The sequence below is a fragment of the Calonectris borealis genome, chromosome 16, assembly GCF_964195595.1.
Source record: "Calonectris borealis chromosome 16, bCalBor7.hap1.2, whole genome shotgun sequence".
Taxonomy (NCBI): Eukaryota; Metazoa; Chordata; class Aves; order Procellariiformes; family Procellariidae; genus Calonectris; species Calonectris borealis.
Genome location: NC_134327.1, coordinates 12,526,733 through 12,552,592, shown reverse-complemented (window position 1 = coordinate 12,552,592; position 25,860 = coordinate 12,526,733). Strand labels below are relative to the sequence as shown.

Here is a 25,860-nt window from a genome sequence, read left to right as displayed (position 1 = left end):
GCAGCGTGCTTGGTGTCACACAGCAAGTCAGAAAGAGCATGTAGGAGGATTCTTTGCAAGTGCTGCAGCTGTAAAAAAGGTTCTTCATCCATTTGAAAAGTGCAGGAACCCACCTGAGATTGGCATCTTCGATACTTCAGCAGACCTAGGAGGGAAGCCACTCCTGTCCGGGGCATGGAGTCAGCGATAGGACCAGAACCAATTTATTTGCAGAATATTTAAAAAGCAGGGAGAATACTTCAAAAAAGCCCCTTATGGAAAAAGCTGCTGGCTGGAGACATTTGTTCCAAAAAGAAAAACACATTCCCACGGTTTACTTCCAGGCTCTTATCAGGGTCTTCACCTATCACCATGCTGCTTCTCCCTGCTGCAGTCAGATCTGAAATGCTCTGTAGACGGAAAAGAGCTTAGAGCAACGGTTAGCTGCTCTCACAGCCAAGCATCTGCTCACCCAAACAGCATTCCAGGCGTGCGTTACACCTCCCAGCTTCACAGCAACACACAGGGACAGCGGGGAAGAAAGAGGAAACTATTTCTCAGGCATTTACATTTGGTTTTAATAGTCAGGGAGCCTTTTGGATGCCTGGGTGGCATCCACACTTTTGCCCTGGGAAAAAAGGCGGCTCAGGCTCCATGCTGACATCTTCTGGGAGGAGAAGACTGCTGGGAAAATGAGGTTTTCCTCTCGGACTCTGTTAACACCCTATTTGTCTTAAACTGAAGCTAGCAGCTAGAGTGCACAATACAGAGGGGAAAGACTTGCAGTAGGGATGTGGAAAAAGTAATCTACAAGGTATAAGGTCCCTCTCCCCCTGCTAGCCTTCCCTTTGCTTTTCAGCATCACAACACAGAAGCTAAAATACATTTTAAGGCACACTCCCCCTGCACCCGCTTCCCCGACTTCCAAGAGTCTCAAAATTGCAATCCCTTGGGGCCATAGAGAGTCCTGCTCCCCCAGTGACTTCTGTTTAGTCTTCGGCTGATTCCCCAAGCGGGCGACTGACTGCTGGTTTTGCCGGCTGCTGGCACCATCTGCAGCCCCTGCAAGTGAGGGAAGATGAAGTACTCGGTCAAGTTTCTCACGCCTCAATTTGAGTCTCATTGCCAGTCAAAATGGGGAAGAGACAGATTGCCACGGGCTGTGGAGGGGAGAGTTTGGCAAAGGCACTAGGATCTGCACATCGTTGCCTTAAGAAAATCCCAAGGTGACACTTTCAGTGGAAGCAGTATGTTGTCACATGGCTAACTCAGATTAAACTTTGTACTTCACATATGGATTAGACTAGGATGATGAACACCTCTGAAAATGTTATTTTCTCTTCCTAAGAGGTTATTTTTGGCTAAGAGGAAAATGGAGTGTAACTCATTCTGGAACATTGCCCATGTCATCTGTTGCAAAAAAAAAAAAAAAAAAAAAAAGGCTTAAAACTTGGCTGTAAAACCCCTACCCATGTGACTGCTTTCCCAATTGGACTGTTTGTGTTGTATTTACAGCTTTTTAGGTTCAGATTGCAACAGAGCAAGTGCTGAAAAATATAGTAGTGCCTCCTGGGCCAGGCAACCTGCTATTTCATGTACTCACCCTTGACTTGCTTCTGTAGGACCCGTCCTTCGACACGATCAGCGTTGCTCTGCTGGATGGTGCTTGCAGGAGCATCGTCTTTTGGCAGCACCTCTAGTGGAGTCCTCTCTATCAAAGGCAGGGAGAGCTTCATTATACACGGTGGGAGCAGAGCACGGTTTAAAAACATTTTGCAATGCATGAGTCGCTAATAGCTAGCTAAAATAAATTATAGCATCGTAAATCAAAAGTTAACCATTTTTAAGTAAAAAAAAAAAAAAAAGAAAAATTAATTAGTATCAATAGGCACCTCTTGCCAGAATGGGAGGGAGTCTGATGCTTAGCTTTCGAGGTCTGAAAGACACCAAGTTGAGTTAGAATCATAGAATCATAGAATCATAGAATCATACAGGTTGGAAAAGACCTCTAAGATCATCGTGTCCAACCGTCAACCCAACACCACCATGCCCACTACACCATGTCCCTAAGCGCCTCATCTACACGTCTTTTAAATACCTCCAGGGATGGTGACTCCACCACTTCCCTGGGCAGCCTGTTCCAAGGCCTGACCACTCTTTCAGTAAAGAAATTTTTCCTAACCTCAGTTAACCTCAGTGATGATGTCTTTCACCTCTGATTGTTGCCACATTGTTCCAAAAAGACTCCCTTCACATAAGAATAAAGATATTTAACTTATTTCCTTATGCAGTTTGTACTATGTTTCTCTTACCGTATTTAAAAACCACCCTAGCTCCACTGGGTCTATGCCTTCTGCTCAACCCGTTCCCATTTGAAAGAAACACAAAGGACCTACCCTGTGGAAGTTCGGTTCGAGAGAGCGAGATCTCTTCTTTCTGGCTGTCCTCTCAGCAGACATCTCCTGGTCTCTCCTGTTCTTCAGCTCTCCCCTGGCTGGGAAGCACAGCTGGCTCCCAGCTGTGGGCTCCAACAGCAAACCCCCAATACCTGCACTGTTTCTCGTCTGACAGTCTGGGGTGGAACTGGCCTCCAGATACTTCAGCTCAAGCATATCCTCCTCAGAGAAGTGGGCTGAGGAGACTTCGTTCCCAAGGTCTCTCTGTTGGGCTCTGGAACGGTGACTGGCTGCAACGAGGGAGATGCTTTTGGTGTTGGCAGCAATTTCCTTCAAGGTCTCCAGACTCAGTGGGACAGCAGCAATGTCTGCAGGTGACTTTTTCCCATGCAAGTTTAGAGAGGTGGGGAGACACAGCCTGGGAGTCATCTTTCCTGCAGCAACACCTGTTGGTTTCTGCTAAAAATCAAAGCAATTGTAGCATAATCTGCTTTTCATTCAAAGCTTTTATACTCTTCCCCTTCAAAGCACTTTCAAACATTTGGAAGACATTGAATTTCACCTGAAATATTGTTATAATGAAATCATGCCCAGATGCAGTGCATCTGGATGGAAACCACTTCACAAACACAGAGTGACTGACCACGGAAGGACCAACAATCCCAGTCTGCGCTGCCATCAGTTTTTCCATTCAAACACAAGTCCAGAATAAAGTCCAAATAGAGGTGAGGTATCTACTGTTTATACTTTTAGTCTTGATCTTAAGCTTGATGCTAGAGGTAGCTGGTTGCCTTACGGAGCTACATCAGGCAATTGCACTGCAGTGCAGCACCATGTGCCGGCTACAGTCTCCTTACAAGCACCAGGAGGGATTAGGGATGTGTTCCTCAATAGCAGAAATCACCCGTTGTAAATATAGCACCTTAATCTAAGGCGCAGAATCGCATGGACTTAATCTATCTTAAATCCCTGGGTACCTTTTGCAGACCACCACCCTCCCAAGTTTTTCCTCGTCACACAGGTAAATCTCAAGCCTGCACCTGATCTCATCCTTTTGTCATTTTTGTTGGGGGGACCATGGGATATTGGCATTTCTCATGGTGAGTTTGGAGGTCCATGTATAAATCATGCTGAAAGCTATGGAGGTACTCACTTTGTGATTGTTAGGAGGTTTCAACATGCAGCTCAATGTTGGGGTTTTCCAGCTCCATCAGGCTGCAGCACATCTCCATTTGCTCCCGGAAAGCCCTGGTCAGCTGCGCCCACAAGGTGTTCATTACTTGGCCACTGAGTGCCTCAGGGCCTTGGTGCCTCTCTGCTGCAGGAGAAGACATTTCTGATCTGACGTTAGGCCAGGTAAACTTCTGCCAAGTCCCCACAAAACTACTCTGGGACCAAGCCACTCAGTCCACGTGTTACAAGGCGTTCGTTTATAGGACTCTGCTTCATTCTGCAGTCTCTTGAAGTTAATCATGTGCTTAAGAAATCTGATATATCTTTATGATTGTATTATTAGCAATAAATAGGTCTTGTTGCTACTGCTTTTGTGAGTGTTAAGAGAATACTGCATTGCAGGGACATCTCTTCCACCTTTCCAGCCACCAAAAAGAAAGAGGTATTTGTTTTCTGTGCTTGTTACCTAGAAATGACCTTGGGTATTGGTAGCGGAGACCTATAATACCTCGTGTCTCGTCTGTCAGAGAACTTGACTATTTTTATTTCATTTCTTGCCAGATTCACTGACGAAAGGAACAATCCCCAGGGCAGAACAATCAGTGTTTTAAAAGCTTCGCCCTGCACCCCTCCCTATTTTATTTTTTTTTAATTAAGTACAACGAACCATACAACAGAGCTCCGTGTCCTGACACAGCCTCAGAGCCCGCGATGACGCAGGCTACAAACTCGGTCACCTCTCTGTGAGAGTCAGGACTTCCCACAGCAAATGCCACCGCTTGATGTCAAAGCTCTTCTCAAGGGTAGGTTTGTGAAATTTAACACATTTTAATGTTGGGGAAGATGCTGAGAAGGTTGAACATGTCCAGCATCACACAGCACATCAGAGACAGGCTCACACAGAAAAACAACTTCATGTCCCCTGCCGGCCTCCTCTGTCCATCAGAGTGTGTTCTCCACTCTGCTTCTCTACAGGCATTGTTGAACCGGCTTCCCCCTGCTACGTCTGCATGGAGGCCCACCAAGTGCTACCACAACACATCCACACAGCTCTTCTCCCAGCTCTCTTCCCTCCAGATACCCCAGAAGACTTCTTGCTCCTGGCTCTACCTTGCAGATCCCCAAGGTTGGAGCTGACTGCACTTTTCTCCTTCTCCTGGGTTTCAGACCTCTTCTTCAGATGCTCTGTCTCCCTGTGGAGGTCCAGGATGATGCTGGTGTATTGGTCAATGTGGTAGGAGATGTTCTGCAGGTTACGTTTTACCTGGTGAGCCAGAATACGTGAGCATTTGTCCCACAGTCTGTTATTGGTACGATGGCTGCAAACAAAGCTATGCTTTCAGTTGGAGGGGCACTGAATCCTGTGACGGGGAAGAATTTTCCCTCATGAGTGGGGCAACTCTAAATTAGTGGTCTTCCCTAATTCTGGGAAATTCCCAAAAGGTAATAGAGAAAAGCCAGGGACCCTGTGTCCACAGGGAAAACGGGGAGATCCACAAAGAGTGAAAACCCTGTTGTAGATCGTTGTTCATCTTCCTTCACTCCACGAGCCTCCCCATTTTAGTACTCCTTTCTGCAGCCCCTCAGTTCCTCTTCCAGGCCCAGCATCCCCACTGGGACATTCCCCATACATTGTCCTCCCAATAGCCATCTTCTGACCATCATTCCTTATGTTCTGCACCCAGGTCCATACCAGGCACATCATCCTCTGTCTTTCCATTATTCTGCTCCCTTGTTTTGACCCTCATATTCCTCTTCTCATCCACAACCCGCAAAAGTTGCTTTCCATTGTTCCCTTCATCTGCTTTTCTCCTCTTCTATCACTACACTGAGCTTCTGTACTGTCCTGCACTGCCCCCTCCTGAAGTTTGTTCTCCCTTCATCCACCACATCTTCTATTTCCGCTTTGCAAGCTTTTAATCTCTACCCCCCACCTCCTTGTGAGTTGTTTGCTCGTTTACCTGTGTCTTGATGTTTTTTTGCTCGATAGGCATAGATCAAGGTCATTCGAGATTCTTCAAAGGAGGTACTGGCTGGGCTGATGCGTGCAGTCATTAACAGTCCTGCTGTTGCCCCTTAATGAGTCCTAGAGGGATGCAACGTTGATGTGGTTAGTATGGACATGACAAGGGCTTGTTGCTTGGTAGTAACCACCGTGGCTGGGTACCCCTGCAGTTCATTGAGATTCTGGTGGAGAATCCCAATTAGGAGTGAAGGAAATGCTGGTAAAGGACCATTCATTAGGCTCTCTCTCCATCAACAGCAAAATCAATAAGTAATTAACTTTCTTCAAAAGAAGAATTTTTGCAAGAATATCGCAATTTCCACAAATACGCTGGCAGCTTCTCAATGCTGCTCACAACAGAAGCCTGTCTTTTTCTCCATCCCTTCTCCTCCGCACCATCCTCTAGAACACACATCTGTCAGGCAGCGACAGTGGTAGCTCAGCACCAAGGCTTGAGGTGAGGTTCATAAACGGAGTTGTAAAGGATCCACAAAATAACCAGTGTAGCAAAGAACCTGTCTGCAACCTTTCTGATTTCCTAAGGGAGAGACGACTTGTGACAGCACATAGTCACTCTCAGTCTCTCTTCCTCCTGCCCCATCCAAATTTATTGGCCAATTTCAGCCAAATCTTATAGAAGGGATGAAACATTCTAAGGCAGTAAGTTCATTAAAAAAGAAAAAAAACACCTGCGAGCTTAGAGACATACGACCCAAATCTATAGGACTTCCTTCACTCTGTAGAAGGTCCTTCCTTAACAGTGCAGGTGACAAGACAACTTGTTTATTATGGAGACAGCACTGTCCGAGTCAAGCCCTGATTGCATTGCAAAGCTCATGCAAGATCCTGGAGGAGCATTCCAAGCTGGATAAAGACAACGCACAGAGATATTCAAGGATCAGCTCTCAAGCCCTGTCTGATTTGAGCAGTGATACCAGCAACGGACAGGCCGAGCTCCTTGCTGACCCGCAGTGCACAGTAACCTTCAGCAGGCGTGAGTTTGGTGTCTTGAAAATTGACAAACTGGGCCTGGCTCCCTCCCTTCTCACTCAAAGCGTTGATGCAGTTGCCCAAAGCCAGCAGCGAGCGGTTGATGTGGGCTCCTTCCTTCACCCTCTTGCCCCGGGTTCTGAGTCTGTTGGGGAGGGATGGAGGGAGGGGGGGACGGACAGACAAAGCACACGCTTCAGAACGGTGGGTCTGCACCTGGGGAAGATGTGCAGCATCTCTGGGGTCAAGGGTTGGATGTCAAAGCAATGCATCCTGCAAAATCAACCTGAAAGTGCAGGGTTAAACCCCACTCTGAGGCACAGAGGTGCTGGTAGGACTACGTTTCTTGGAAATGACCCAGCTCTGACCTCTTGGTTCTTAAAAGATAGCTATTAATTATCTTCTAAAGATTATTTCAGAAATTAAGATGCATAACTACATCACCCCAGAATTCCTGGTCTCAGTAGAAATACTGGGTGTGTAAAAATCTCTCTCCCTCGAATCACTTCCCTGAGTTCCAGCGTTTCATCCTTCCCATAGGAGCCAGCTGCCTTATTTTCCACCCACCAGCATCCCTCTATTCCACTGGTACCAGCTTTCTTTCCAACAGCCCAGCCGATCCCTGCCTAACAGACCTTGCTTCTCTTTAGATGTGAAATTCACTGCTGCTTTTTCAGACCTGAGAAAAGGCTGCACCCGAAAGCTGGTTCACATTTTTCCAGTTATGCTAGCTGGTCTGATAAAAAGATATTACCAGTATCATCAAACTTTGTCTTTATTTTCAGGCTGTCTCAAGTACAAACTACTGCTCTAAAGCAACAGAAAAAACCACAGTGCTGGTTTCCCCAGGGATGAGGACATCAGACCCTGCACGACAGGCCAGGGAATCCAGCCTGGTCTCACCAAAAGCTGCCGAGCTCCAGCCGTACCTGGGCTGCTCTCTCCGACCCCAAGTCGATCACGAAAAGCTTTCCAATTCACACTTCCTCGCCGATCGCCTTCCTTTGGCTTTTCTGTGTCACCGTCACCTGCAGCACTGCGTGCGAGCGGGAGGACGTCTTGTTGGCAGCAGTGGGTTCCTGGGTGCGTTTCTTGTTTCCTTTCATTAACAGCTGCATGACCTAAACGATGCGGAAAAGCACGCAGAGACGTACAGCTCTGCCTGAGCCATAGCATGGCCTTCCCTGCAGACTGAACCCCTGACCCAGGGCCCAGGCAAACTCTGGTCCCGCTCGTGCTAGCGGGGGTTTTGCTGCTGATTTTCCCCAGATCTCCCCCTTTGGCTTGTGACCTTGGAAGCGCGGGTTTGTTGGGTTCGGGGCTGTTTTCCTGGGAGGCCTGTTTATCTCATTTCCAAGGCACATGTAGAAGTGCGCATCAGTGTAGCTCAAGGGGGTTTCGTTATTTCTTCTCCCTCTCCGTATGGTTTGTTGGCACGTGTACACAAATCCAAGCACTCTTGTCCTTCCAGGAAAGCAGCATGCACCCTGGGGAAGCAGAGCTAGCGGGAGGTCAGCTGCGGATTTTAGCCTGGTTTCTACCACTCCCATGGCTCCATGATCAGCCCTTTACATACAATTCATCACATCAATCCAGTTCCACCAAGGTCCTACTACAAAAGGTCCTTGCTACTGAGTAAGGCACAGGCAATAGGAAAGTGTCAAGAAATTTTAAAGCACTGATGCATGAAAGCACAAATCCCCTCCCTTTCCCCTCACTGTGGACCATGGCTCAAGGTACCTTCTGAGTATTTGTAGTGGAGACTTCCGTAATTCCTGCTATCTGGATGCTGCCTCTGGGGTCCTCTCTCAGGTCTAAGAACCCCGAGGATGGCTTCAGGAGGTCACGGATCACTTTGTCATAGACCTGAGGGTAAGAAACGAGGGGTTGGTGTGAGACTAGCATTGGGTCCTTAGATCTGCAAAGAGGGTTGAGTTGATCCTGTATTTCTTTGGGGTGGAAGGGAAGAAGGGCAGATTCAAGCTGTGCAACCCAAGGGGAGTGCCACACGACGGACAGACTTGGACACCCCACTTCCCATTACGCCTGCTCCCAGGGGCTTGCTGAATTCCCACAGAGCCTGGATCCAGGGCAACGCAGATACTTCACCTCCAGGTGGGACATGGAGACTCTGCAATCCATCTCCTCGGTGGTAGCTTCAAGGACCTTAAAGAGGTCACCAAGAGTGCGGATGTAAATCCCTGGTTCACAGTCCGTCCCTAGCATCGTGTAGGTTTTTCCTGCTGCTTTTAAAGATACAAAGAAGAGCAGCTAAGACCAACTTCCATAACAAGTTTCCACAACAAATAAAACCTGGTTTCCTACTGATTTCTGTCCTTCATCCCCTAACTTCCTCCAGTTATTCCAGTTTCTCACCCCACAATGGCACTGCTGCAGGAAAGACATGGCACATGCCATCCAGAACGGGTAGGAAGAGGACTTGCAGATGGGCAGAGAGGTAGGTTAACTGCCCACCTAGGTGTTCAGAGCTAGGGTAGAAGTGTATTTTCATATAGTCTGTAGTCTATAGGTGCTTTCTACAGCTGTATCTATTCTCCCGAGATCAGTCGCCAGCATTGCACAGACGCCCTCATCTCCTCCTCCTCCTTTTTAATGGGAAGATTTGTCTCCACCAAATTCCACCCCAATTGAGTGACTTTTCAAACAGGGCAGCTTTGCTGTTACCTTAGCATTAAAGGAAGATCCACGCTTCCTGATGAGAATGGTATTTTAATGCTTCAGTCTTGTCCTCACAGTAAGCAATTAATTGGCATTATAGTTCATTTCTAGTTTGTACAGATATATTTTATTCATCTGGAGCAGTACAGCTACAGGGACTACTTTACCTGTTGGACCTCATGCAAAAATGATTGCATTGTAGCCAGAAATGACGACTTCTATCAGCCTTTTGGTCACGGACACATATACTGCCTCCTAATTCAGTCAAAAAAGCATAAACTTACAGTCAGGCATAGCAGCTGTCCAAACAATCTACACCTAATTGCATTCCCCATGATTTTCTCACTATGTTTTACAACTTTCCTAGGCTTTGGAACAATTCATGAACTATTTGAATTTTGACACATCATCAAAATGAGCAGAAAAGCAGAGTTTTATTGAATTTTCTAAAGACAGGCAAGATGCAGGAGGTTACTAAAATAAATGTCCTTAAATTTGATTGTTTTCTTGGACTCTGAACATGGAATGCTTTGTTTTTTCTTTGTGTCTGCTGAAGAAGAAGAAGGGAGTAAATTCTCTCCCTGACCTTATCCTTTATTGAGCACTGCCACTGGGCCTCCAAAAATGTCTTAGGTAGTATAGGAGGGTGCTACACTGAAGTTTCATGTGAAAGAGAACACAGATGACGGACTTGCTTGTGAGAAGCAAGGCTGCAGTCACATCATGGTGATCACAAAATGCAGGTGCCGATGAAATCCTCACACTGCACCTTGCATCTGTCTCCAAAACAAGCTCAGTAAGGGCACTAGAGCTCACTTCATGAGCCTGTAAAGCAAAAGAGGCACAGGGAAGAAGTGTGTGAGCAACAGAGCCAAGCAACGTGACAACGATCTCATTCACTGGAGACCTCGGGAGACAGAGCCCTTCATCTCTGCTCAGGCGTGTTGCATCTGGGGCGAACCGATGCGGGAGGGAGAGGCAGACTGAATACTGCCCGTCTCCCTGCTTCTCTGCCAAAAGGAAGACCCTCGCAGTCCTCTCGCCTTCAGCACCGTCGCCTTTTATCTGGGTGACGTGTGGCCTCTGGGATGTGCAATTCTACTCACTGCCAAAAACATTCATCTAAGCAGGGAAAATAATTCTAACATTAAGGTTTTTGGTTAAAAAAAAAAATGGAAAGGATGTTACCTGGGTTGCTCTGTGATCAAAAACCACGTCAAATACAAATGTTTTTTCTCAGGATCTGTTAGCTCGCAAGATGTCATCTGGATCTTCACTTGGATCCATCAGGACCACTCTCTGTTATAAAATACAGTCAGAAGAAGAACCGTTACGTGTGGGTTTGGTTAACAGCCTGTTGGGATTTCTTACAGCACTATTACCATCGCATCTCTTGGCCAAAGGAACATTGCACTACAGCTTTGCGCGGAAAACACTTATATGCACAATGCGGAGGCCGACAAGCTTTGTTTTGTAACCGATGTCGCAACTTCTGTAATTTGGAGAAGTCATAGCTGCTGCAAAATGCTTTGAAGGGCCGTTGTGCAGTGAAACAGTCGCTGGCGTTGGGCAATAGCGGTGGTAGCAGGGACAGGACGCCCAACCAACCCCCATGCAAACAGGATGGGGACAGAACCTCTTACCTCAATTTTCAGCCAAGACTCAGGCAGAGGAGCTGTGAAAGAAAATAGTTAAGTTCCTCAGGAGCAAAAGTGCCCAAAGTCATCTTTCAAAGCCTTTCCTGCAGAAGAACTGATAGAAATACAGAAATATCTGCATTGCTCAAAGACAGAAACTTTATTCCATTTCTGGCTTTTATTAAGGAAAAAGCAAAGGTGGGAGAGGAGTTGCAGCAGGTTACAGAACTGGTTCTGTCTCTTTTCAGTCCCTTAGGATCTATTTTAGTACATAATGATCACAGTATATAATTACTGTGGAGAATGGTATTCTTTCTCCTCCACTGAAACAGCTCGTAAGGAGATGCTCAAGCCTCAAGGGAAGGGACAGAGAACCCTGTGCTTCCTACTCCAGAGCAGCTTTCACTCCCTCTCAGGTAAACAGATCATTAGATAAGCAATTAGAGCATAGATCAACCACCACTTGACCTACAGAATAACTGCATTGGTGTGCCAGGCATGGGAGAGAGACAAGTATCTGGGACAAGTGCCCATGGGCGTTCAGAAAATGTCAAGACTTTGGTTTTTCTTTTTCTTTTGCATTTCCTGCTAAATTCCAAGTCTCCAACAAGGATCTCTAGTTTTGATCTGCAAGTTTTCAATTGCCAGTTTTCAATTACCAGAATGACTTTTTTTTTTTTAACTCTTTAGTTTTCACTGGTCCAGCTCAGACCTTAAAACCTGAAGCAACACAAAAACAAACTCCAAAGGGAACTCCTGGTTTATCCTCGGAGGCGGCGGTTGCCTGCAAAGGATGGGCTGACACGTAATCATGTGCACATGCCAGTGTGACAGCCAAGAGCAGAGCCTGGAGAATGCGGTCAGCATGTTGCCTTTAGAAATTGTCTGTAACGCTTTCAGGCCCCTTTTACTGAGTCCTTGTAACATCCAAATTTTGCTTGCAGTGTAGCCACGCAGCCAGAAGAGTCCTTCTCTTCCAATCTGGGGCTAACACCTTGCCTAACTAGCAGTATTCTAAAAGCATAAGTCTTCCGCTATTGCACGGAAGCATTAAAACATAACAAGACACTAACAGAGTCAATTTTGAGTTAGGGTAAATAAGCAAACAGAAGCAGCTCTAAATGAGTTAGGCTGGGAGTAAAAATAGCAGGAAACATGATGTAAATCAAAATACACCAAGAAATCTAAGTACTTCAACTGCCCAGTCAATTAATTTGCTTTCATAATTACAGTTATTTGCATTATTAAAAGAAACTCATCCTCATAGATAGAAGTTACTCAGACTAATGTAATGCACATTTCCTTCCCAGATTTCCATTAGAGAAAATAGATCTCGGGGCAGATGATGCAAGTCTGAATAAGCTGTATAAAAATAAAGCCGATATCCTTGCGAGGCTAATGGCTGCTTTAAAAAGAAAAGAAAAAAAAAAAAAGAATGTTTGACCAGTATGGTGCTAAACAAAAACTGCATTTTTAAGACAATCCCTAAGGAGGAAAGAGAAATTCATGCTCGCTTTGCTTCTGAGGGCTACTGTCATGTGAGTATTGCGTGGAGACAAGAGACAAGATATATTACAGAATTCGCGTGCATTCAGAAAGGGTTCAGAGAAAGATCAGCTGAAGCACGATAGAAAATAATGGGATTTACATTGGAAAAGAAGGTGAAAAACAAGGGCATGATAAAAATATGTAACTAGATGTAGCGATGTAGAAAAGGTAAGTGGGGACCTCCTGCAATCCCTGCCTCTTAAAAAGAGGAGCAAGAGGTGAAAGATGCAGAACTGGGGAAAAGAAGTGCCATTGGCACGGGAAGCTGCATCCCTGCTGTGTCACAGCAAGGCCAGGAGTTTTGCAGGATTTGAAAGCAAGTGTTTGCACGTGAACCAGAAGAGCCAGAGTCTCACGGTGGTCCGCGGGGTACCCGGCAGACTCCCCGGTCCCCATCGTGGGGGGTCTCCTGCAGCCCAGGCACGATTCCCCCCCAGCTCACCCACTCTGCGGGCAATGAGGGCAGCTCCCTCCTCCCCTTCTGCTTCGTTGATGGGACGGATGCGAAGGGCCACCTGCAGACACACGTGGCTTATGTGTGCTGAGACCACCCAGACCTACCTGCAACAGGGCTCACCTCTGTGCAAGCACCAGCCACATCTACAGCTTCTCGCTGCATCTCTTCCGCTGATCAATCTTAAAACCTTAAGCTTAGGGCCTGGAGAGTTTAAGGAAGTTTATAAACCAGTTCCTTCTCCCATGATTTGCACTTTTACCTTGACAAATCCTTCCTCCTTCTTCCCCCGTTTCTGTCTCTAACACAGCAAGACTCCAACTGATTGACAGAGAAGGCGGCAGAACGAACTCAGCCGTATCATTGCCGCTGCCAGCGGGAGCCTTCGGAGATCTGGGACCGTGGTACCAACAGCCACAGAGCTGAGCATGCTTACAGATTCCCCTGGTGTTCCCAAAACACTGATTAAAGTTATCTGTGACAAAGAAAGGGAATTGCATTTCACTAAGTACCCATTTAGTTTAATCCCAGGTAGCAATCATTATGAGCCTGTTCAGCCAGATCAGAGCAAGTTGGCCCTGATCTGTGCAGGTCCCGTGGGATTCCTTGGAAGCTGGAATTCATCGCAGGACTGGAATGATTATAAAGTAGCAAGTAACTGCCAGTGCCTTGTGCCACAGCTCAATCAGACAGAAACACGGTACTCTATTTTGAAACAGACAATAATTTGACTCAACGATTTAAAACACACAGGCTGTACTTGTCAGTATTAATAATGTACAAGAGCACGTACGTTTCAGCCCGTTTAATCTGTAGGTGAAGCAATAGAGAAAGTGTGGTGTCATGGATCAGTTGTGGGATTAGCGGGACCCCCTGAAGCTGGGGTCCTGCTCTGGCCCTGACTCACTACAGCTGTGGGCGAGTTGCACAGTCCCAGATCCCAAATCTGTGTGCCCGCTGGAGGGTCTCCAGAGAAGACTAGTTGGAAATCCCACCTAAAAGCTGCCCTTGGCGTCTCAGCTAATAACAGAGATTTGAAAAATTCTATTTTCACCTTTCCACAGCTGTTTTCCTTTCATAAAATACAGCAGGATCCCCTTAGCAGCTCCTGCCAGGAGAGCTGTGATAAAACACTGCACAATGCACATAAATGATGCCTCATCAGGAGGGTGTGCAATTATTGAAACAGAATTGTTCTATGGCCCCACCAGTCACAAGCAACTAGTTTCTATAGGAACCAGATTTTTTCCACAATAACAAGTCAAGCTACCTGTCAATTTAATGAGGGTTTCAGAACAGCTTCCAGTCTCGAGCACTATAGTAGATATTTTTGAGTAGTTCCAGCAACAGCAAAGGAACATTTCTTCACTGTGTACAAGGTGAGCTCCTTGGCTTTGGATAGCTTTTAATATTGACAAGAATGCAACAATTAACTTAGCTTCATCATCTCCCTAAACACGTCTGAGTGATAGTGTTACTAGCATCTCATTCCCATGGGCTGAGCTCATCTTAGAAGCATTTGAAAATATTATCTCGCACACCATAATCCCAAGTCCTGCAGGAGCAATAGGGGATAGTGCAAGTCTCTCTTGGACAGCCTTAACCTCCAGAATAGTCTGGTTATCCCTGGATTTGGGAGCCCTAGCCACTGAGGGCAAGAAAACAAACCCAAATAAGCAGCATGTGGAGACGGGTCACACCAAGTGCTAAGGCTTTTTCTTGCATTAGAGAGGAATGCACGGTATTCTAGATATTATTGACTTTGTTTTAAGCGATTCCACTTTGAGCAGAGGTTTCTGTGTCTGCCTCAGTCGTGTTTCAGCACAATGCAAGGGCAATGCTTCAGTTTAAGAGCGCCACAGGGTTGAAGGTTGAAACTTGGGAAAGGATTACATTTGCAAAGCACTCCTCTTACTCTGATCAACACAGAGAGATGCTGAGGTCCTGGAGCAATGGTGCTGACTCGGACAGGACTATAATCCCAGCTGCTTTTAGCTGCTTATTATGAATCTGTCACTCAAACAGATCCCAAAGAAATGGGCACGCTGAAAATCACTGTTGAAGGAGGACTAACCACCACCACCTGCCAGGTTACCCAGCCTCACCTCCCCTGCTCTACATTTTTCTCCTCTGCAGGATACTTATATCCAGCTTTTGCTTTCAGTCACACAGAGCTTTACACAGAGAGAGCAAGTCTGGGTTTTTTCTTCCGGCTGGGCCACAGAGGCCACGAACACCAGAAGACAGCTGGCAAACATGATAGGAAGGATGCCGGGGCTGGGTACAACCCAGCTGCTCCTCCCCATCCCGTGTCCTCCCCTAAGCAAGTGGACTCACCGTAAGCTGCTGCTCCTTCACGGCCGAGCTGCGAGATGATGCCAGCTCAGGGCTGAGTGATTTGCCCAGGGAGGTGCCCATCGGGTTGGAGTCCTTCAGGAGACCTCACAGGCAGGAGACTGAACGGTTCAGAGGCAGCAGCAGCAGGAGTCACCCCGGGGAAGGAAGAGGGAGGCAACACCTGCGCTCCCCGCGGTGGGAGGTGACTGCAGGGACGGCAGGAGGAGAGGCAACACTGAGCCCCAGGGCAGCAAGGGGCTGCAGCAGCTCCCTGCCCCTCCAGGCTGCAGGAAGCAGCGTGCCACCACCGCACCTTGCACCGGACACGGTGAAGGGGGTCAGGATAAGCAGAAAGACACACCTGCAAGCCCAAATCAGTTCTTCACATGCAAATCCATCTGCACACACCCTTGGTGAGCAGGCCTTCATTTTCTACCCTCTAGGATGCCAGATTGCTCCTTCCCCTAGGATCAAACATGCAGCACAACCAGGTACAGGGGCCCACAGCTCCACCAGAAGCTAAGCAAGAAGCAAGAAACACCCTGGCCCCTCCAGTCTTGCACAAAAACTGACAGCAGCCATTGAGACAGTCAGGAAACAGTTTGCAAACTTCCATTGTATTGTCAGTTCATACACAGTGGCATTTCATGACTCCTACGTTCAGAAAGGCAAATCTTCAGCATTTTTAGTGTCAGTCCATTCATTACAACAACCTATTAAAAAAACCACAACAAGATCACCTTTTGTCTTCATTATTTATTGACAGTAAACAAGTCAAAGCTCATAAAAGTTACAGTAAGGCTTTATTAAAAAATATTAGAATTCAAGAAGTTAAAACTTAGTATAGCAAGTGAACAAAACTTGCTCTATGAAGTTTGCATTAAGGACTGTAGATGGTTAAAAGGTCATGAGAATGTTTATTTATTACAAATTCAAAATAAAGACTCTGAAAGTGAAGACTAGCCCAGGATCACATGAATTGTTCCAGTTAATCTTGCTATTTAAGAACAATCATTAAAAATACTTAAGACAGTACTTTAACACACACAGTGAGAGATACTATCCTACTTAATGCTTAAGGTTTGTTTCCCTCCCTCCCCCCCGCCCAAATTCTGGACCCTTGAAGGCATTCAGTGGAGGTACAGCTGCTGTTGGAAGCCTTTTTCCCCACCCATACATATCTCTATACAGTACCTACAAACCTGCTTCTGTTTTGACCATCCTTCAGAAGCCCCTGTAAGGGCCACAGGCTGAAAACCCGTGGCATGGAGTACTCGAAGCTACAAACCAACATAGATTCCTCCCTACTACAACTCCTCCTGTTATTCCAAGATATGCCAAATAGACTAGTTTACCAAATACATACCCATAAAGCAATTTCAGTAGCACATAATTTGCGAAAAGCATTTGAAGTAAGAAACACTACAGAAAAGACAGTAACTGAAAGGAGCAGTGTCAGAAATGCCAGCTAACAGATGAGAAGAGGCCTTAACTGCTGGTCAGGACATTTGCCAGCTTCCAAAGCTCCTACAGGAGCATCAAGTTTTGGGTGGTGGGTTTTTTTATTTGTTGTTGTTGGTTCCCCCCCTCCCCCTCTCATGACCATACTTCAGAGAAGAGAACTCAATTCATTTAACATTGGCATTACATTTCTTTACTTTGCAAATGGCCAGGAATAAAACACAGTAGCCTATTAAAACTTCACTGCATAGAGACAGGAAGAAAAACCTTTCAACTCAATTCGTAACTTAGAAAATGGTTGAGAAGTTGGCTTTTCACAACTACAGGGTAATGAAAATGATTCCTGCTATAGAAGTTCAAGCCATTACTGGAAAACTTTGATGTGCTAGAAGTTCTTCTGCACTGTTTTGCTGGAAGATAAATACTTTTTTCCAGTCCAGTTGAGAGATGAGCTTGGTAAATATTGTGGACAAAACTTCAATCACCTATGTATCTGTACATATGGATTATGAATGAACAAATGCAGAAAACTGGAAAATGACAGACTTCTGGAAAAAAAACACCCACAGGTTTAAGAGTGAACTAATTAAACTAAGTCAATACCATCATTATGGAACAATTATTTCCTGGTGAAGAGAACATGGGAGTTAATTGAGAGGTTTGTGCATTTGCTACCACAACAAGTTCACCTAAGGACAAAGAAAAGTAAGTGCTAAACATACTACTGTCCCCTGGTGCCTCCAGCTGAGAGGGGCTACCCTTTGCCCAAAGGGTACTTTCTGCTTTCCACTTCAGATCTGTCAGACACTGCTGTGCAAGTGAGCTCGAGGTTTAGAAAGAGCCAGTCAAGAGGGCTCACATTAGCAATTTCACTGGCCAGTCCAGGAGAGGAGACAGGACCATTCCTCATTCTCCTCTGCCCCTCAAAGGGGAAGAAACAGGCCAATCTCTCTCACTGCTCTGACAATATCCAGAAAATAATTTCTACCCATAAATACAAATACAGAGAAATTGCTCCACCAGCTTTAAGTACACTTTTCCCCTCTGAGCACAGAGGGCTTTAGAAATGAAACTAGGTACTGTAACAGGGAGCATAAGGCATGTTTATATAGAGCACTTCTCTGAAAGTTTGCTATGTTCATTAATAAGACTTGGACTAATCCAGTTAATTCCTGAGGCTAGTATCCGTTTGCAAATGGTTTAAGAAATCCACTCATTTTCTAGTCACTCCACTACAGTGAACAGGTCAACTTGTCAGATTAATGAGCCATACCATCATGGTAAAAAACAAACCACAACACAAAACCAGAAGAGCCATGACGAACTGAGATTAAAAAAATCCAAAAGGAACCATACAGTCAATATAGCAAACACACTCTTATTACTGTGGGTATGTTTGACTTTCATCATTCAGGGAAAGATTCCCTACAAACAACGCGTAGCCAGCCTGGTTTTAGTATAGGTCTGCTTTTATTTCCATATTCAGCTCTTTGAGGGAGACATCCTTTCACAATCTGAAAGGAGGAGGATATAGCCCACTGTAGTGCTGCTTCAGCACACTAAAACACATCATACGAAAAATGGTTCTGTTGACTTTTCCCCAAACAAAATGAACACCTGTCCATGCACTCGGGACACAGAAAGAGTCCTGAAACAGAAACATCGTGCGTGAGTGTAAGACAGAGATTGATGAATCTCACCTCACTGGCAATAGTCAAAAAGTGCCAGTTGGTAAGTACTGCACGGGCGTCAGGAAGTAAATACTGGTAGTAGTGGAATTGAAAAGGAAAAAAAAAAAACAAACCCTAAAAAGAAGAGAATAAAAATTTAAAAGCAGCGCCTTTCCAGTATCTCACTGCAGCAGGCAGCAAGACTTAAAGGCACTACGATGTGTCAGAATGGAGAAAAACTGGTGCATCCACCCTTCCAGAGTGTAAGAATATGGATTAAAAATTCCAAAGTTGATGTAGGTTTTCTGAAAATGAACGAACTTCTTTTCAGCACAAGATATGGTGGTGCTGCAAAAAAGGAAAAAAAAGAAGTGAGTTAGTTACTGTGCTTTTATACAAACAGCTCAACCTCACCACAGATGCTAGCTGGTGAAAGGCTACATAAGCGTGTCTTTCGCCTGTTCTTAAACTGATGTTTGTTTAAATCCATACACTAAGCAGCTTCTCTCTCCCTTCCTTCCATAAAAGGATCTCCCACGTATGGGACACAGGTAAGCCAGGTCCAAATATATTCAAAGGTATCAAGGCTATTAATTTTTCTACAGGTCCAAGAGGTATACTGCTCATATTTTCGTAGAATCATAGAATGGTTTGGGTTGGAAAGGACCTTAAATATCATCTAGTTCCAATCCCCCTGCCATGGGCACGGACACTTTCCACTAGACGAGGTTGCTCAAAGCCCCATCCAACCTGGCCTTGAACACTTCCAGAGATGGGGCATCCACAACTTCTCTAGGCAACCTGTTCCAGTGCCTCACCACCCTCATAGTGAAGAACTTCTTCCTTATATCTAACCTAAATCTACCCTCTTTCAGTTTAAAGCCATTACCCCTTGTCCTATTGCTACATGTCCTTGTAAAAAGTCCCTCTCCAGCTTTCTTGCAGGCCCCCTTCAGGTACTGGCAGGCTGCTATAAGGTCTTCCCAGTGCCTTCTCTTCTCCAGGCTGAACAACCCCAACTCTCTCAGCCTGTCTTCATAGAAGAGACGCTGCAGCGCTCTGATCATCTTTGTGGCCCTCCTCTGGACTCGCTCCAACAGGTCCATGTCCTTCTTATGCTGGGGGCCCCAGAGCTGAACGCAGTACTCCAGGTGGGGTCTCACGAGAGCAGAGGAGAGAGGGAGAATCACCTCCCTTGACCTGCTGGTCACACTTCTTTTGACGCAGCCCAGGATTCAGCTGGCTTTCTGGGCTGCAAGCGCACATTGCCAGGTCATGTTGGGCTTCTCATCAACCAACACTCCCAAGTCCTTCTCCTCCGGGCTGCTCTCAATCCATTCTCCACCCAGCCTGTATTTGTGCTTGGGATTGCCCCGACCCATGTGCAGGACCTTGCACTTGGCCTTGTTGATCTTCTTGAGGTTCGCACAGGCCCACCTCTCAAGCCTGTTAAGGTCCCTCTGGATGGCATCCCTTCCCTCCAGCGTGTTGACCGCGCCACACAGGTTGGTGTTGCCTGCAAACTTGCTGAGGGTGCGCTCAATCCCACTGTCCATGTCGCCGACAAAGATGTTAAACAGCGCCGGTCCCAATACCAACCCCTGAGGAACGCCACTCGTCACTGGTGTCCACTTGGACATCGAGCCGTTGACTGCAACTCTTTGAGTGCGTCCATCCAGCCAATTCCTTATCCACCGAGTGGTCCATCCATCAAATCCATGTCTCTCCAATTTGGAGACAAGGATGTCCTGTGGGACGGTGTCAAATGCTTTGCACAAGTCCAGATACATGATGTCAGTTGCTCTTCCCTTATCCACCAATGCTGTAACCCCGTCGTAGAAGGCCACCAAATTTGTCAGGCACAATTTACCCTTAGTGAAGCCATGTTGGCTGTCACCAATGACCTCCTCATTTTCCATGTGCCTTAGCATAGTTTCCAGGAGGATCTGCTCCATGATCTTGCTGGGCACAGAGGTGAGACTGACTGGCCTGTAGCTCCCCAGGTCTTCCTTTTCTCCCTTTTTAACAATGGGGATGATGCTTCCCCTTTTCCAGTCAGTGGGAACTTCACCAGACTGCCACGACTTCTCAAATATGATGGACAGTGGTTTAGCAACTTCATCCACCAGTTCCCCCAGGACTCGCAGAACTTGAACTCCTTAGATATATGGAGGCTAAAGAGCTGTAGGGTGACTTACAGCTGCAAAAGGCATGCTTCCAGTCTCCCCTTCCTCTTCCTTACGTGAAGTCCTAAACATGACAGAACAGGAACCCATTCCAGGTTTTAAGTCCTCTGTGAGCACCTTCACTATCAAAATATCTTTTCTCTCCTCAATATAACAATGTCCTTAGGAAACGTCTCCTTAGGGAGCTTGACATTTCCTACAACAGGGGCTGAAAGTAGCCTCTATTTTTAACATATAACTATGTAATATGAATTCACAAAATTCCTCCTACTGACAGAACTTAAGGAGTCTGCAGTACACTGTGTTTAGAGGTTGACCCTTACTCTGTTGTGGGTTTGATCACTCTGGCAAGACAGGATATACACAGTATTCTGCCCAGTACAACTCATAAATCTCACCGTCTGCAATTACTTTTAAAAAAAGCTTTTGTCCCCTCTAGCCACAGAGAAAACATAAACCAACTCAGAGAACACCACATTCACTCAAGCAACAAACAGCTTTGTCAAGCAAATTATTGAATCTATAGCAATAGCTGACAGAAAAAGTTTCTCTCTACTGAGAGGTATGCTATCTTACCACAGTTATTAACTACTCTGGTTCTGCAAGGGTAATAATTTCTTCATTGATAAAAAATTCAACAGTCTCCTCCTCCCAGTCATCGACATTGCTGTCCAGCTCATCTGTGTCTACCCCTGGAATGTAGAAAACATTAACACTGAATGCATCAAACAAGGCAGCAATGGAAAGATTTGATGTTCTTGGCAGAAACAGTCCTTAAAACAGCAGTGAAATAAGAGGTGTTTGGTGCTTTAAATCATAACAAGTACATGCTAAATTCACTAAATGACAACCAAGGCATTACTGTCTCCCCCCACAGGGCTTTTATGGATTTTCCGGTTAAATGCAACACCCAAATCTCTTCAGAGTCTTATCCCAAGGTCAAGCCAATGCTTGCCTTGAAGCATAAAGAGGTGAGGTAAAACACAGATACCAAGCTGGCAGCCAGCAATATTTGAGCTTTCCCCCCCTCTCTCCCCCCCCCCAAAAAAAAGTCCTGTTACGATTCAGGATAAAAAGTATAAATAACCTTCAGAGAACAAGGGACTAGCTTTGGCAGGAAACGGAAGGAGAGAAGTAGTGGATGAATCCCCAGAACAGGGTAGTTATTTGGTAAGAAACAGCAGTTATCTAGCAGCAAGTCTTTACTAATACTACGTGTGGCTTACCTCCTCGAAGCTCTAAACGCTCGTTCCTCTGCTCCATGTACAACTCTTGTGCCATCTTGCGGTACTTTCTGAACTCTTCCATCATTGTACGTCTCCTTTCCACAAGCTCCTAGGGAGGCAGGAAGAGCTCGTTAAACCTCCCCAATAAATCAAATCCATATGCCATGCATTTGTTAGCAAGTCAAACTTTTTTCTCATGAACATACTTTCTACTGACTTAAACAAAAGAAAAAAGATCTTTCTCTTATGTAATCAAAAAGCTATTTTGGTGAGGTGTTTTTTAGTTTAAAGAGCTTTTCTTAATTTAAAGACTGGCTAATGCAGCAACTCACCAAGAACCTCAAAATTTTACCGTCATTGCTTAATGCACCAGTGCCTCTCCAGATTCATTATTATTTAACCTGACAGTTTAGTCGCATCTGTCTCAACTACCTATTGGAACTAACTCTAACCACCTGGATTCAAATGAACACAGATGTTGGTTGTAAAAGAAACTTAACTTACATATCACCATTACAAAATAACTAAGGACAGGTTACAAGAGTTTCATCTACATTATTATATTCCAAAAGTGTCTTGCCTTTGAAGCTTTGGACTGGCTCAGGCGATCCTTCTGCTCAAATATCTTGGAGTATTTCTTCAGGTCCTTCTTAATTTGCTGTAAAACAGGGAATTTTCTTTCAACTAGGGTATCAGACTAGCAATCAAAACCATGACATTCTGTAAGAACTCCTTTGGTAGGCCTAAGCAGGCTATGCATTTTTTTAAAAACATCTCTCCTCTAGGCAATTTCCCTTCACTATGATTTTGTTTGTTCTTCCTGGCGTACAGATCATGTAAATGCTTCTGTACACAGGCAATTAGTGAAGTCTGGACAGCTAAATTCAATTTTGTTATTCTTTATACCCTTTCACTGTACCCTAACCGTAAGAACAACTGGTAACTACTGCTATTCTGAGCTTAAAGAACAGTTAATATTTACAGTCATTCCCAGAAGTGAAGTCCCCTACAGCAACATGTTTTTTCACAAATTCAGAAAGGCAGTTGCATAATTCTGTAACAGTTCAAGCCTCGCCCTCAAGAAGAAGGAGTAAACCAAGTATGCTTATACACTAAATCAACGTCTGTAGAAAAAGTCAGTGGAATACACTACCTTTATCTGATCCTCACTGAGCAAGGTAGTTGGTCGTGGTCTCCAGAGAAGCTGACAGAACCGGTCTTTATTGTTTTTCTGAAGTAGACGGCCTTGGAAGGTCCATAACCAATATGCATTGTCCACCTGGAAGAGTAGTGCACCACCTCAGTCAAGATAAGCTGTAACTTAACACTGTAGTCCTCACTCCATGTCTTAAGGGTCTTTTTTATAAAATCAGCACCATTAGTCAGTGGAAACAGGGTGCTCTTTTTGTTAGTGCCTTCCTTGCACAAGTCAAATTCCTCAGCAAAATATCTGTTCCACTGAAGCTTTGCAAGAAGGTACCTTCTGGAGGATACAACAGTTTGAAACTAAGCCAGCCCTTCTATCATATTCTTAAGTCTCAGATTCTATGCTTGTACAAGAGAGGATTACAGTGCAGTGGCTGGAACCAGCAAAAGTAATGACAGGTGCAATAGATCCTGCTGTTCTGTGTGGACCACAAAGAGATCAAGTTTCAAACCGCTAAAGACATAATGAAAATTCATAAAAAGGACACTCAGTTTAGACTCATGAACTGCCCTTCCAGAACTTATTTTGGACAACCGGTGAAGCTAATGGCCCAAATAAATACTGATGTTCAGAAATTAACGTATAAAACTATGGTGCAGGTTTTATGTCATATGACCAGTGACATGTTCCATTTTTTATTCCTAACCAATAGCCCTTTCCAATATCTCTGGAAGAGAAAGGAGGAGGGGGGAAAAAAAAAGGGGGGGGGGAAAGCAAGCATTAGTACTTTGTGGCTCCACCAAGACACAGAAGTCACAATGTATCTGCCTGTAGGATCCCATTCCACATCTGAAGCTGTATAGTGTTCTGCAATATTCATCATAGTGCAGTCAGATGTATCAACAAATGCTAAGGCACCATTCATGCTGCAAAGACAAAAACAGACAGATTGTTTTACACACTAGTATAGCCTGTTTTTTTAAAAGCATTTCACAAGCTGCATCTTTACAACTCCTCACTATAAAGATAAATTTTCACAGCAACCAAGAGACAGGCTTATACCAGTCTCGGTGGCTAGAAAGCAATGCAATGAATAAAAACAAAAATCCGAGTAAGAATGACACTTTTGTTTCTATGTTCAATGACCCTTAACCCATTTTATTTCTGTTCTTAACGTCACATTGAAAACATACTATAGGCCAGTTACAGCCAAAATTTAACCATCATATGCTTAGACATATTTAAGTAGTGAAGACAAGATTAAAGAGAGAAAAACAGATTTCTAAGATTAACAGCACCGCTTGTCTGAAAGCTTGTAAAGGCAAATACTACTCAACTGGTTAATAAAAAACATTTTCACTTGCTCTAATGTGAAACTTTCTTGATAATTCTTTTACAAAACAGCTTTTTCATTAAGAGGTATGGCCCATGAGGAAGCACAAGGCTATGACAACACACGTGTTATAAGAGCCACATGCACGGTGCGAACTGGATTAGTTGAGAGTCAGTATTTAACTTGAACAGCTAAAAAGTGTTTCTACATGTCCACTTTTCTGTTGAAAAATGCATTCTTCATTTGATGTGGCAAAAATAGCAAGTAAAAATTACAAAGGACTAAGCTACATCATGATATTGCGTCTTTTCTTTTCCTTTGCTTTTGCAAAACTGTATCAGGATTACAGCTTTACAGATTAAGTAATGCAACATCATGGAGATACCAAATACTTCTTGATGAGATATTCTGTAGTCTTTTTCCTTCTTAAAATGAATGTGGTGTTCAGTAACCTCTGCAATACACTCACCTTCTGAGCCCAGCCAACACTACAAATTGCCCTTGAGGACTCCAGAATATCGTGTTTGCCTGCTGTTTGTCAAACGTTTCTGGAAAGAAACAAGACCAATTCACAAAAAGATCTCAAACCAATGCCATCAATTAGCTTACAAGCAGTCAACTCCATCCATTCCTCAAAAGACATTTCTGAACTCTGCAAGCAAGTCCTAACAACAACCCTTAGCTCCACACTTCTAAAGACAAAACCCAGTAGCACCAGAACATCCAAAGCTAGCAGAAGAAAGAGAAGATCAGAAGACACCTAACTTGGGAATAAATTTTATCTGAAGTGAGCCAAGTCTTTGCTATCACCTCACATGAACTTCCCAAGGCCACAAAATTATTCTGCCTTGTAGGCCTTTTATTCCCAGGCCCTGGACTGATTCAAAGTGAAAACAGTTTAGCTGTCACCAGAAAGTTAGATCTCTAGAACACAATGTCAGGCGTATAGCACCTATTGCCGTACTATCCACCACAAACAGCCACAATTTTGAGTTTACTGTATCTACTGCCATGCAAAATGCTTAGTATCTGCACTTTTCACTTGTTTTTCAGTCACTTACTTATGAGTTCTATTTTCCCGTTGTTTTTAACATGGTAAAAGGAAACTGAAATTCGTGGAGTTTCTCCATGCAACACAGCAAACTTGCTTCCATTTGGTTCCCAAGCAAAGGCTATGATGCTTTCTGCAACAAAAACAGGTCAAAACTCTGTCAAAAGACAACACACAGCTTTGATTTCAAGCAGTTACCAAAGAAAACCAATACGCTGAAGAGAGCGAACCCATCAGTTAAGACTTTGCCACATGGACTACCTTTTAAAACACAGGTTGATAAGACAAATGCAGGGAGTTATGGGAAGTGTTTCAGTCAAACAATAGCTCCAAAGTCTTCCATCTTCTACAAAATACTCTCATATTATCAGCCCTACCATCTTTATTAATAAACAGATTTTCAGTTCTGTCATTTTTCAAGTCAGTCACAAGCATGAATAGCAATAAAAGTTTTGATTTCTCATTTTCACAAGAGAGACTCTGCAACGTGAATACTGTAGCTCCTATCAAAAGAGTTAGCTTCCTAATTATGTCACATGTTGACAGGAACTGGTAAGAAACATGCAAGCGTCTACTCCAAAAAGTTAA

The 25,860-nt window shown here is 44.7% G+C and overlaps 1 protein-coding gene across 4 annotated transcripts in view; it reads right to left on the bottom strand.

Moving 5' to 3' along the window:
- EIF3B (eukaryotic translation initiation factor 3 subunit B) overlaps positions 1 to 25,860 on the bottom strand; it is a 396,012-nt gene that overhangs the window by 356,844 nt on the left and 13,308 nt on the right. Inside the window, exons 12-20 of one of the 4 annotated variants that reach the window (XR_012676123.1) lie at positions 25,283 to 25,405; positions 24,691 to 24,769; positions 23,676 to 23,814; positions 22,895 to 23,020; positions 22,322 to 22,399; positions 21,742 to 21,850; positions 21,092 to 21,207; positions 19,219 to 20,077; positions 18,111 to 18,677 (exon numbers count right to left, since the gene is read on the bottom strand). Coding sequence is in view for 3 of the 4 variants with exons in the window: in XM_075165314.1 (XP_075021415.1) it covers positions 21,104 to 21,207; positions 21,742 to 21,850; positions 22,322 to 22,399; positions 22,895 to 23,020; positions 23,676 to 23,814; positions 24,691 to 24,769; positions 25,283 to 25,405 (758 nt within the window). In the remaining variant the exon portion in view is untranslated. The other 3 variants (XM_075165312.1, XM_075165313.1, XM_075165314.1) reach the window with 3 other exon arrangements.